The sequence below is a fragment of the Typha angustifolia genome, chromosome 9 (genome assembly GCF_048772165.1).
Source record: "Typha angustifolia cultivar Huaian chromosome 9, ASM4877216v1, whole genome shotgun sequence".
In the NCBI taxonomy this organism is placed as follows: Eukaryota; Viridiplantae; Streptophyta; class Magnoliopsida; order Poales; family Typhaceae; genus Typha; species Typha angustifolia.
The window spans coordinates 4,511,898-4,524,123 of NC_133247.1; the positions used below are offsets into that span (position 1 = coordinate 4,511,898).

General features: G+C 40.7%; 3 protein-coding genes across 13 annotated transcripts; 1 reads left to right on the forward strand and 2 right to left on the reverse strand.

Moving 5' to 3' along the window:
* Window positions 1-1,091: 1,091 nt before the first annotated feature.
* LOC140767190 (uncharacterized) lies at window positions 1,092-3,024 on the reverse strand. 2 transcript variants are annotated; one of them, XM_073107018.1, is made up of 3 exons: window positions 2,779-3,024; window positions 1,726-1,880; window positions 1,092-1,479 (listed from the first exon to the last, which is right to left on the reverse strand). In XM_073107018.1, the coding sequence occupies exons 1-3, from the start codon at window positions 2,969-2,971 to the stop codon at window positions 1,300-1,302; spliced, it is 528 nt and encodes a 175-aa protein (XP_072963119.1). In that variant the 5' UTR covers window positions 2,972-3,024; the 3' UTR covers window positions 1,092-1,299. The 2 variants fall into 2 exon arrangements, with proteins under 2 accessions (XP_072963119.1, XP_072963118.1); XM_073107017.1 differs by having other exon boundaries at window positions 2,773-3,020.
* A 277-nt stretch (window positions 3,025-3,301) lies between these two features.
* LOC140766966 (uncharacterized) lies at window positions 3,302-8,789 on the forward strand. 9 transcript variants are annotated; one of them, XR_012105522.1, is made up of 5 exons: window positions 3,302-3,518; window positions 3,697-3,735; window positions 3,975-5,960; window positions 6,619-6,757; window positions 7,156-8,789. XR_012105522.1 is itself a non-coding variant. In XM_073106691.1 (3 exons), exon 2 carries the CDS (start codon window positions 4,160-4,162, stop codon window positions 5,939-5,941), a length of 1,782 nt encoding a protein of 593 aa, XP_072962792.1. In that variant the 5' UTR covers window positions 3,302-3,518; window positions 3,975-4,159; the 3' UTR covers window positions 5,942-5,960; window positions 6,619-7,116. The 9 variants fall into 9 exon arrangements, 2 of the variants coding, with proteins under 2 accessions (XP_072962792.1, XP_072962790.1); XR_012105518.1 differs by lacking the exon at window positions 3,697-3,735 and having other exon boundaries at window positions 7,156-7,310; window positions 8,032-8,789; XR_012105519.1 differs by lacking the exon at window positions 3,697-3,735 and having other exon boundaries at window positions 7,156-7,310; window positions 8,038-8,789.
* Window positions 8,790-9,848: 1,059 nt separating this feature from the next.
* Window positions 9,849-11,970, reverse strand: LOC140766560 (3-ketoacyl-CoA synthase 12-like). 2 transcript variants are annotated; one of them, XM_073105965.1, is made up of 2 exons: window positions 10,454-11,970; window positions 9,849-10,234 (listed from the first exon to the last, which is right to left on the reverse strand). In XM_073105965.1, the coding sequence occupies exon 1, from the start codon at window positions 11,819-11,821 to the stop codon at window positions 10,472-10,474; it is 1,350 nt and encodes a 449-aa protein (XP_072962066.1). In that variant the 5' UTR covers window positions 11,822-11,970; the 3' UTR covers window positions 9,849-10,234; window positions 10,454-10,471. The 2 variants fall into 2 exon arrangements, with proteins under 2 accessions (XP_072962066.1, XP_072962067.1); XM_073105966.1 differs by having other exon boundaries at window positions 9,849-10,237.
* Window positions 11,971-12,226: the final 256 nt, after the last annotated feature.

The following is a 12,226-nucleotide window of genomic DNA, read 5'->3' on the forward strand; positions in this document are numbered from 1 at the left end:
AGTTTGCATCATGCAGGCATTGACATATAGATGTAGGGTTGCAATGCAGCAAATGGGAATTGTGCTGACTGGTTCTAGATGTTCACAAGAGGATTGCTTTCATACTTTGTCTAATATGGAAATGAATGAAGATGTACCTAATGTGTTGTCTGTAAGGGTGAACAGCTCACCTTTCATGATAATGACCTGCAAAAGATCAGTTATGGATCCTTTTTTTTTTTGTTTGACAATAAAAAGAATAAAAAAAAAGAATCAGTCATGATCATTGTGAGTGATAACTATCTCTTTTTCTTCTTTTTTCTAAGCATTCATTGAGACAATCTTGAATATTTCCTGCCTCTCTAGTTCTTGAATTGGCGGCGACCTTATATTGATTTTTTCCTTTGTGAAAAAAAAAGAAAAGGAGAAAAAGAAGCATTCTTTGGAGAACTATGAATAGAAATATGACTGGAATTAGTATTCTTGATCTGGACAAAATGATAAGATCATATTGAAGGTTGCTTATTGTAATTTTAATGTTAGACTAGGTGGGAGGCCAAAACAAGAAAAAAAGAGAGGTATTTGACTTGGCTAAGATGCTGCTTAAATAAGAATCTTCCATTGGTTGACCTTTGAGATAATCAAAAGTAGTTGCCGTGCAATAATGCTTGGAATAAAGAATTCCTCAGATAAACTTGTTGCATGTGACAAAGAAAGTAATCACGAATTGAATTTAGGAGGAGCAGGAGGATGGGAGGGACCTTGTTCTTGAGTTGTCCTTCAGCATCTAAACAGCCTGATCTGCCAGTGAAGTAGAAGTATTTCCTAACATATCCAACAGTGTATGAAGAGTGAAGAAACTGTCTGTCGAGTTTTATCTTGTTCCACTTGAGAAGATTTACCATATAGTTACCTGTCACTTGACGAGATATGCAAATGTGTAAATCCTCCACCAAGCCAGATATACTACTGCTTACCACTTCCACAGTGCCACTTTAAATCCCACATACAAATATATATATATATACACACACACGTTATAGCATGATCTCCACTCACATGAGGGATCTGAACAGGAATGGCAAAGATACAGAAAATATCTAGCATCTCAATTTATTCTGTCTAAGCATGCACCAATAGTGTATAAATTCACCGGCAGAGTACTCTGTATTCACTATCTTTTTCTGAAAAGTCCTGCGAAATTTGTGACATAATGCTCCTGATTACAAATCTAAAGAAGCACTAGCTTTATATAGAACATCACAACATAATTATATTAATTTATATTTAGGTCTGTGCCGCTGTAGATACATGACCAAGCTAATCTCTCAGCGCCTCTTGGAAAGGGTCATCAATCACAGGACCAGGAGATGGAGTTGAAATAGTAGTTGTTGTAGTGCTTGAAGATCCCTTCAAAGATGTTGAGAAGACATCTCTTTCGTCCACAACCTCCAGTGCAGCTCTCTCCTTGGCCTTTTTGGCTCTCTGGATTACTTCCTCCTGCATTTACAATCCATTTGTTGAAACAGTTTGGATAGCTCAGGAAAATCCACACACAGACAAAACCAAAATTAACAGAACAAAAGATTCTAGATAATATGGAAGATGACAACGTTTGCTGTATGGGCTTGTTTCAAAATTTGTCTTTTGAGGCACAAATTAGAAAGAGCCATACAAAAAGAGTTGTCCTTGTTACTTCCTCATTTTGTTTAAAGATCCACTGTATAATCACTTTTTTACTCTTACCTCAAAATCTTGAACTTGCTTTTGCTGTTCGGCTTGCCACTGACCAACCACACTTAAAATTTCTCCTACTGTAGATTCGATTCGCTCATTGAGTGCTTCTGCAAGAGCTTTTCCCAAAAAGAATGCATCCAAAACAGCTTTACTCTCATTTTCACCTAACCAATATGAAACAAATGACGAGCTTTAAAAAATATCAACTTTGAGATCAAAACAATCTAAATACTGGGAGCAAGATGTAATTCACAGTTATACAATATATTGCGCTACATGAATCTGTTCAGTTAGATGAAGGTATATTGCTTGATAATTTCATACACAAGCAAAAGTGAATTGGTTTGCTGAGGGTGCCTAAAATTTTTGTAGGAAATCTCATCAATGAAACAGAAACTACATACACAACAAAGTTACAAAAATCAGATATCAATTAATGGTTTTGTACATGTTATGTTACAAAAATTACACATCAAAAGCCGTCCTATAAGGCAATTTCCTTTCATTTTGAATTAAATGTCAATTCCTCTGTTTAGTTGCTGCAAGTACAAGTTCACATTCCTCATATGAACATCAACCTTGGGTAAGCCAAAACACATCCCTAGTGGCTCATCTTCCTTTTTTGAGAATAGGTGAAACTGACAGCTCTATCTCTCCCGAGGATGTAAGCAATTGCCCAACCATGTAAATCATGTGTGCACATATTCTCTTTTGCTCTATTTCCATTACTTCCCTCTAGATCTAACATGGTTACATTGTTATCAGGATGATGCATAATACACTCTGACAATTTGAGACTTGGAATTGGCATTTCAAGAATAAACTCTTAACAATATGATGCACATTTACACAATTCAACGTTTCTTTCATCTAAAATTGTCATTGAGGCTGCTTGTTGCATTCATCCATATACTGATATACATGCCATGGTTTTCTTTTAAATCTTTTAACATGCTGTAATCTTAACTAACTTCAGACAACCAAATACGAAATTGCGACTATGGCAACAGAGACATGATAAGAAGCACAAGGAGAAGGACGAGGAGAGAGATTTACTCGAACCAGGGCCTGGTGTTGCGCTGCCGCTGCTACACTGAACTCCATTCCTTCGACTACATCTCCCGAGGCTTCTCGGTTTGAGGTCGGACGCGGCGAGAGATCTCGGAGATGGAGATGAGAGTAAGAAGGTGGAGGGGCAACGGCTAGTTTTTACGGCGGGAGACGCGAAGGAGAGAGAAAGGTGAAGCCCTATCATTTCTCGACGCTGTCTCTTCCCCTTCGGTTTCCGACCCCAAAAGAATCGAGATACCGATGAATAGAAGTCAATCCGGGTAGGATGTTATCCGAGATCCGGAATCCGGACTCACAGTAGGTTTTATTCGAAACCGCTTTGATATTTTTGGTTCGTTTGTTATTCTTTAAATGTAAATGGGTCGGGACAAAGTATCTTCCACTCTTACCCGATTTGCTATGGACCTTACCGGTGAGTCCGGATCCGGGCAGAAGGAAAGATTAACCCGAACCCTTGGTAAATCTAAATAAATTCTGGATACAAGGGTATTCCTGTAAATAAGATGACGTCCATGACCCACCCTATTCGGCACCATTCTCGCCCTTTTCCAGTTCGCGCTTCCCCCTCTTGGACGAGCTCATCGGCGGCACCAAACTCTCGACGAGGCGTACCAATCGGAGGATCACATCGTCTGTTTCAATAGGTTTTGTTGGCCTTCCACAATTAGCGTTAGATTCCTCGAAAGATCCAAGTTGGCTGCGGTTCTGTTCATCAATCAGGCCAATAAGAGGTATTCGCGAGTTCCTGGCGTTGTAGGATTCATTCTGTAGAAATATTTGTAGTTTGTTCTTATTATTTCTTCTTTTTTTTTCGTGGATGATTGTTATGTTGGGTTCTTGCTCATCTGACCCTCTGACGGGATTTCGGATTCGAAAAAGTTTTTCATAGAAGGATATATTTATTCATAGGTGGAATTTTAGCTGTGGGTTGGCTTGAGGCTGAGCTCAGTTGAGTTCTTCCATTCTCCCGTGTAATTTTTCTAATTAGGTTTCCTGCCGTAAATATTTTTCTTGATGTAAGAAGTTGATTTTTTTTTTCTTTGGTATTTCCAAAACCAAGCTGGATATAGTGAGCAAAATCAGTAGTAGTCCGAGGTAATTTGGTTTTGATGGATAGATAATGAACGTGGTAACTGGCTTAATGCGTCATTTTTCCCTTGTTGCTAATCTTTTGCCAATTTATGCAGGAGGAGCTTCACATAGAGATGATATGAGTACAAGTAATAGTACTTGTAATTGATTTGAATTTATGCACAGATGCTAGCAAGCAATTACAACTGCAATTTTCTGTCAGAACTGCAAGTCTCTAGATTTGATTTTTCCTTGTCTCACTGTAAGAAGCGAAAGTAATAAGCATATCTACAGCTGTTCCATGGATTCCCATTCTTTAGCTCTTCCGGAACATAATCTTGTTGTTTCAGACCATTCCCTTGTCATTGGCCAGGAATTTTCTGATGTGGAAACCTGCAGAAGGACTCTTAAGGATATTGCAATTGCTTTACATTTTGAGCTTCGGATTGTGAAGTCTGATCGCAGCCGGTTTATAGCGAAGTGCTCGAAGGAGGGCTGCCCATGGCGAATTCATGTGGCAAAATGTCCTGGTGTCCCAACCTTTTCAGTTAGGACTTTGCATGGGGAGCATACATGTGAGGGAGTTCGTAATCATCATCACCAGCAAGCTACAGTTGGGTGGGTTGCTCGGTCTGTGGAGGACCGACTGAGAGATAATCCACAGTATAAGCCAAAGGAGATATTGCAAGACATACGTGAACAACATGGGATTGCAGTGTCCTATATGCAAGCGTGGCGAGGGAAAGAACGAAGTATGGCTGCAGTACATGGTACTCTTGAGGAGGGTTATCGCCTCCTTCCGGCATACTGTGAGCAAATTAGGAAAACAAACCCTGGGAGTGTTGCATTAGTTTATGCTTCTGGGCCAGAAAACTGCTTCTGTCGCCTATTTATTTCCTACCGTGCATCAATCTATGGTTTTCTTCATGCTTGCAGGCCTCTTTTGGAACTTGACAGAGCACACCTTAAAGGAAAATATCTTGGAACTTTGCTTTGTGCGTCAGCTGTTGATGCTGATGGCACATTATTCCCATTGGCATTTGGCATTGTGGATTGTGAAAGTGATGACAATTGGATGTGGTTCCTATCAGAACTGCGGAAACTGCTTGGAGTCAACACTGACAAGATGCCTGTGTTGACCATATTGTCGGAAAGACAAAAAGGAATCGTGGAAGCAGTTGAAACCCATTTTCCTAGTGCTTTTCATGGATTCTGCATGCGTTATGTGAGCGAGAGCTTCCGCGACGAGTTCAAGAACTCAAAGCTAGTAAACCTCTTCTGGAGTGCTGTGTATGCTCTGACGGCAGCTGAATTTGAGGCTAAAGTGGCTGAGATGATGGAGGTTCAAGATGTCATGCCGTGGTTTCAGCTCTTTCCACCCAACCTCTGGGCAGTTGCATACTTTGAAGGGGTTCGATATGGCCACTTTAGTTTAGGAATTACAGAGGTATTGTATAACTGGGCCCTCGATGCCCATGAGCTTCCTATAGTGCAAATGATGGAACATATCCGGCATCAGTTAACTTACTGGTTCAATGAAAGATACAATACGAGTTTGTCATGGACCTCTGTTCTTGTTCCCTCTGCTGAGAAGCTCATTTCAGAAGCTATTGCTGATTCACACTGTTATCAAGTCCTTCGTGCAAATAAAGTGGAATTTGAGATTGTATCATCTGAGAGAACTAATATTGTTGATATACAAGCACAGTGCTGCTCATGTCGTCGGTGGCAAATTTATGGTATTCCATGTGCACATGCAGCTGCTGCACTTTTGTCTTGTGGTGAAGATGCTCATCTTTATGCACAAGAGTGTTTCAATGTCAGGAAGTATCGAGAAGCTTATTCACTGACAATATATTCCATTCCAGATAGAAATCTTTGGAAGGAATCAGCTGTTGGGACAGAAGGTGGAGGTGGAAAAGCAGATATAATTATACGCCCACCTACAACTCGAAGGCCACCTGGTCGCCCGAAAAAGAAGGTTCTCCGCATGGAAAGTTTAAAACGACCTAAGAGAGTTGTTCAGTGTGGCCGTTGTCATCTGCTAGGGCATTCTCAAAAAAAATGCACATTGCGCATCTGAAACTTGTGTCACATTTATTGTAAGTTCTTTGTTTGTTCTCATATATGCAGGAGAAGTAGAAATGTTTTATTGTTCCTGATTTCGTGGTCATTTCTCTGTCTCCATTTAATTGAGACGGAATATCTGTGTCATGGAAGCCAATGTAGTTTTTTTTCATAGACATGGTTCACAGATCAGATTGCTTGTACAGTTTGTTCTGTGTGTGTGTGTGCGCGTGCGCGCGCATGTCTGCGTGTGTGAGTGTGAGTGTGTGTGTGTGTTCTAGTTTTTGGAGTTTAAGTTTCTCTAGAAGAACTATTGCATAGAAAGCATTCTCAAAAGAAGCAAATCATGTGCAATCATTGAATTCTACAATTTCCAAGAATTACTGCATCTAGCACTATTCTAAATTGTTGTCTATGCACTGTGCATTTTTTATCCCTTTGCTGCACAATGTTGAGCCTACTTGCTTACAGATGGTCGGATTTAATTGAGCTCTGATATGATCGCTTTTCTGATTAAATTACTTGACCTCGTACCATACCTAAATGATAACCATACATAGGCACAAATATATACCTTCCAACTTTCTCTCTAATTGAATCAGATTTACTTTCCATGTTCGCTAGTATGAAATTATATGGTTTGCATATGAGCCACCTTCTGTAGATGTCTGAATGCGGCCCCACAATTTGCAGTATCTGTAGTGGCCTTTGAGAAGGTTCAGAGTATTTTTTGCCAGATAGATACAGCACTTAAGAGAGTGATTTGACTAGAAGAAGTCTGTTGGCTGTTGATGGCTATGCAGTGTGACTTTGTTCATCTTCAAGGCGTCAGGTAAATCTTCTTAGCTTCAATGTGTCATGTCATTTTTGCTCTTCTTTACATTGTAATGGAACTTGAGTTCCTTTTGAAATACTTTGTAAGCGGAAAACTTTTATGATTCAAAGAATTTAACTGAATTCATCTTCTTTTTGTATATATGCATGTATTTAATTTTAGTTCTCCCTTTCTGCAATCCCATTTTGTTTAGATCTTTGAACCATGATACTTAAGCAATAATTTTTTTTTCTTTACTTAATGATGAATTAAATCCTCAAAGATTGGCATCTAAGGTGTGATTTGTTGTACTGGAGTATCTGCTGCAGACACCATCTTGTGGTCTCCAGCTCTATTGGTCAGAACTTCTGCTGGAACCTTCAGAAGATAAAATTCTACATTTTTTTTTCCTGCAGGACTTGGATAGCCTTGATATCGGTGCACTGAAGATATCCGCAAGGTATGTCATAGATGTCTCGTGCCTCTTTGCCCAAACTCATGTTTTGCCGAGTTTAGTAGCAGCAGAGATGACTGATCTCATACTGGACTTGTCTCACTACTCTGCATGTAGGTAAGAGCTTATGTCTATGAAGCACGGACACGGTAACACGGCAAATTTAAAGAACAAAACACAGACACGGTGAAATAAATGAATAATATATAATTGTTGATACATCTAAAACAAAAGTTTGCAATCTAATAATGTAAAATGCACATACATCAAGCTATAAGAATTAAGAAGTATTCTTCAAAGAACTAAAAAGTATATATCAAGCTATAAAAACTAAAAAGTATATATCAAGCTATAAAAACTAAGAAGTATACATCAAATTATAAAAACTAAGAAGTATACATCAAGTTATAAGAACTAAGAATTATTCATTAAGCTATAGGAACTAAAAAGTATATACTAAACTATGTATTAGAAGATTATAAGAACTAAGAATTATTCATTAGTAGAGAAATATGTATTAAAAGATTAACAAATTTAACAGACTTTTATATTACAGTATCAAAGATTACAGTATCAAATTAATCATTAAAGCAATGTCACCCTATCTACCTATCTCATTAAAATGACAGTGAAGTATCAGTCATATGGCATAAAGTTTTTAATAAGATGAGATGTGTTTAGACACAATATGCATGAAGAAATATGCACAGTAGGGGGAATGAAATATTACATGGTCAAAATTCAAACCATGCTATGAGGGAGTGTTTCCATGTTCTGCGCCCGCATAAAATATGCTCGAGTCAATATATGAGTCATATGGGTAATGAATTTTCTTCAGCTGCAGATCATTCACAGTATGTAGAAAAAGAGCTCGCCAATTATATCCGCCAGCCAGCAATTCAACTGGAGGAAATAAAGAAGATTGCGGACTGGTGGATCCAACAAGACATTGAAACAACCACTGACCATCTATGCCATTCAATTGTGGGCCAGGAACTTTGCGCTCATAAAGGCTAAATTGATTCTAGCTATTTACAAGCATTGTCACTTTAACATTCATTAACATTGAAGGCTGAAAATGGAGGCAGATCATTTTCTGAAACATATGATACTATACAGTTCCACTAGTCACTATGATGAGATAGATATTATACACTGTTTTGAAGAGTGATCCTGCACCTTATCTACTGTTCTCTTGAACTATTATGTTGGAAGTTTACATCATACATGTGAGGCATATCATGGATCCATGAGCGTTATGCTTAAGCTTTTTAAGCTGTGAGCTGGGTTCTGGCTTATTGTGTCTCTTAGTTTGGTTATGATTTGATTTCCCTATCGTGATCCAACCTGTGAAATGAAGATCAAGCATATAATAATGCAGCCTGTTCAAGTTGCTTTACACTGCAGATGAGATCTGATGTGCACTCTTCAAGAGATTTAATGCCAACGAGCAAATGGCCATGTTGTCACCACTGCCTACCTCGATGCCCACATTGATTGAACTTAGCAAGTAAATGTTTTGTCTTCTGAGTCATCACCAAATTTGAGTTGGCGGGATAGAGTTCTGAGATTGCTGTGGGTTTTACCCCCCCCCCCCCCCCCCCCCCCCCCCTACTGGATAGATCACAAAAGTACAACTGTCATACAATTGGCCTAATTATGCCAGTTTGTCTAGGAAAATAATGTGTTTCATACAGTGATATGATCTTATAGTCGGTTTGTATAAAAACCTCGAATGAAATATATTCTCTTATTTTAATATGCTTGGTATGTTAACTTAATATAGTTTGCATTTATTGAATGTGGTATACAATTTAGTCATAAGTGCTTTAAAAGAGCAATAAGAAAAATGCTGTCCTGGTAATTTTCAATATCTTACCTTCTGCAAAGATGGGACAAACGCTTAGTGGCATGTAATAGCTCCTAAATGGATCTTCTAAGGGGGAGGGAGCCTTTTAGTACCATATTGGGTAGATAACGGGGTATACTGAATATATAATTAGAGTAGCTCCAGCAATTCATGAGAAGAATAATATATAATCGTATGTTGGCATGATATCATAGTGAGTTTTTACGAGGCTGCTCTGATACCATGTTGAAATTATATATATATATTAAGAGATCGCTGCAGTTTCTAATTGTAAAAATATTTGAAAATTCCTTTTCTTCTCTTTCATTCCTTGAATAGTTGAATGTGATTTATAAATGAGTCACTAATATTTTATGAAAAGGGACAAAAAGACAATGCCTCTTCTGTCATTCGAGATGTTATTTTGGTATGAGGATAAATTTAAGAAGAAGTTCAGATAAAAAAAACCTCAGCAACAGAATTAGTAGGATTAAATCAAGATCCACAAAGGCCATAGGAAATGAAATAAACAGTCTCAGCTGCTGGACCTGCTAAGCAACAAAACTAATATGGACCACATTAACATATATATATATATATATATATATATATATATATATATATATATATATATGCTTCATTGTTGGACTAGCAGGAGTCCACTGTTTTCTCATAAATGGCCTCTAGAATTTTTGTAAGTATTAATGCTGTGCAAGCACTTGAATTTCCTGAGCACGATTACTATTTACCTATTCAGAGAAAGTAGATTCTGTCAAAAAAATGGGAGAAGAAGAAGAAGAAGACAATTACTCAATGTTATTTTTATTTTTCTCATGGAGATCCCTATGGTTTGCTACATTATTGTCTGCAATTGTGCAAACCATATGAATCTCTATCATAAAAATGAAACCACAATGAGTAATTTCTCTGGAAGAATTAAAAAGAAGTTAATACAAGAGCAGATCGAGAAACACTGGAAAGGAATTTTCCAAAGCCAATAGTAATTGAACTAATTAATCAATAATAATGCAGACCCACCACCGTGCAACTAGTACCTCTAACTCCCTCCTGTTACTTGCAAGCTTTCATCCACTGGTTGGCCACTAAAGGCAACTTTATGGCTCCCACGAGTACTACTCAACTCATCGGACTTCCATGTGCCAATTTAATTTGCTGCCACACTAAGTATCCACTTCTTGATGGCAGTCAGCAAAAGAAACCAACAAAAGAAGCCAATCTCAGCTCATTAATTGACAACAAACCAACCAAAAAAGAAACCCTCTAAAGCAAAAGACAATTAAAAAAAAAAAAGGAATACAAAGTAGTAGTAGTAGGAGTAGTGGTAGTAGTAGTAGTAGGAGTAGTAGTAGTACGTAGTAGTAGTAGAGGAGGTGGAGATGGGTTAGTTTACCTCCTCTTTGTTGGATTGCTATGACAACTCGTTAACGAAACCGTACTTCTCCATGAAAGGGTTGACCAGGATCTTAGGAGGGTATCCCTCGATGCAATCCTCCCATGCGCCGCCGTCAACTAAGTCTCTCTCCGCCACCCAAAGGCAACTGTTGCATTTGAAGCCGGCGCCGAAGGTGATCATGAGCACCCTCTCCCCCTTCCTCAACCTCTTCTTCGCCTCCAAGTAGCTCAAGACGTACCACACGCTGCTCGCTGACGTGTTGCCGAACCGGTGGAGCGTCATCCTCGCTGGTTCGAGCTCGAATTCCCCGAGCCCGAGGCCCCTACCGACCCCGTCGATCACGGCCGAGCCACCGGTGTGGACGCAGAAGTGCTCGACGCCAGTTTTTATGTTGATCCCGGCGCCGGCCTTGGAGTCCTTCCGCCGTGGGATGAAGGTCGATACGGTGTACCGCAGGAGCTCCCACGCGGGCAGGACTCGCGGGGCTAGGACGCGGAGGTTCTCGAAGAAGGCGACCGCCGCCGCCTTCGGCAGCTCACGGCCCAGGAAGAATCCTGGGAGCCCGTTCTCGTCCTCCTTCTGCACGGCGCATTCGTAGGCGTCGTCGTTGGCGCCGAGGTGGGTGCGGACGAGGTGCTTCAGGCGTAGCTTCGCGCGGGGTTTGAGCTTCGGGTCGTTGGAGAGGAAGAAAGCGCAGCCGCCGGACCGGAAGAGGCAGTTGGCGAGCATCATCGACCGTTTGTTACCGGCGTACCAGTTCGGTGCGATCGACTCCGACGTCACCACCAACGCCAGCTTCTTGGCATGGCATTTGAACAAGTTCCTGACGAGATCTACGGATATAAGGCTCGCGCTGCACCCCATCCCGGAGAGATTGTACACGATGACATCCTCCCGCATCTTGTACCGGTTCATGACCCTCGCCGAAAGCGACGGCGCCGGCGAGAACATGGACACGTTCACGACCAGTATGTCCACCGCGGGCGGCTCAACGCCCGTCTGCTTGAAAAGCGCGTCCAGCACCGCGATGAAGCACTCGTCCATCTCCACAATGCCGTCAGCGGAGAGGTTCGGCGACGACGGGGTCCCCGCAATAATATTGCGGGGCCCGTACGTCGACTCCCCGATCCCGGAGCTGACGATGACCTTGAGGAGGAACTTGTGCTCCTCCACGCCAAGGTTCACGTTCCGCTGGATGATCTCACCGCACCGCTCCGTCGGGAGCTTCCGGTCCTCGGCCGGCTTGAAGCAGACGTAGTCGATGAGGTAACAGCATTGGTTCCTCGCTCGGGTTGTGACGAGTTTTAGTAGGAGGAAGAGGGAGGAGAGGAGGAGACCTACGGTTGATACTACCAGAAACTCCATTTTGGATTGAGAATCCAAAGTGGGAAGAAGCGGTAACTTGTAATAATATATAATAATATTAGTGTAAGTCTTTCGATTACTATATAGGTGGAGAGTGGAAGTGGAACGATATACATGAGGAGGGGACTCGTTGTGATAGATAGATAGATATATAGAGGAATTAATGGAGAGGAGTAGATGGAAAAGATGGGTCCTTGAATGCATCATGAGCTATTTATCAATCCCAACGACCTTCGCTGCTTGGCATTAATTAAGTGGGGGGGTTTTGTCCGGGGGAATCATAAAGCTGGTGAATTGTGTGTGTGTGTGTGTGTGAGAGAGAGAGAGAGAGAGAGAGAGAGAGAGAGAGAGAGAGATAGTGAGTGATACTAACAACTATCAAGAGGCTTCGTTAGGTAGATCGAG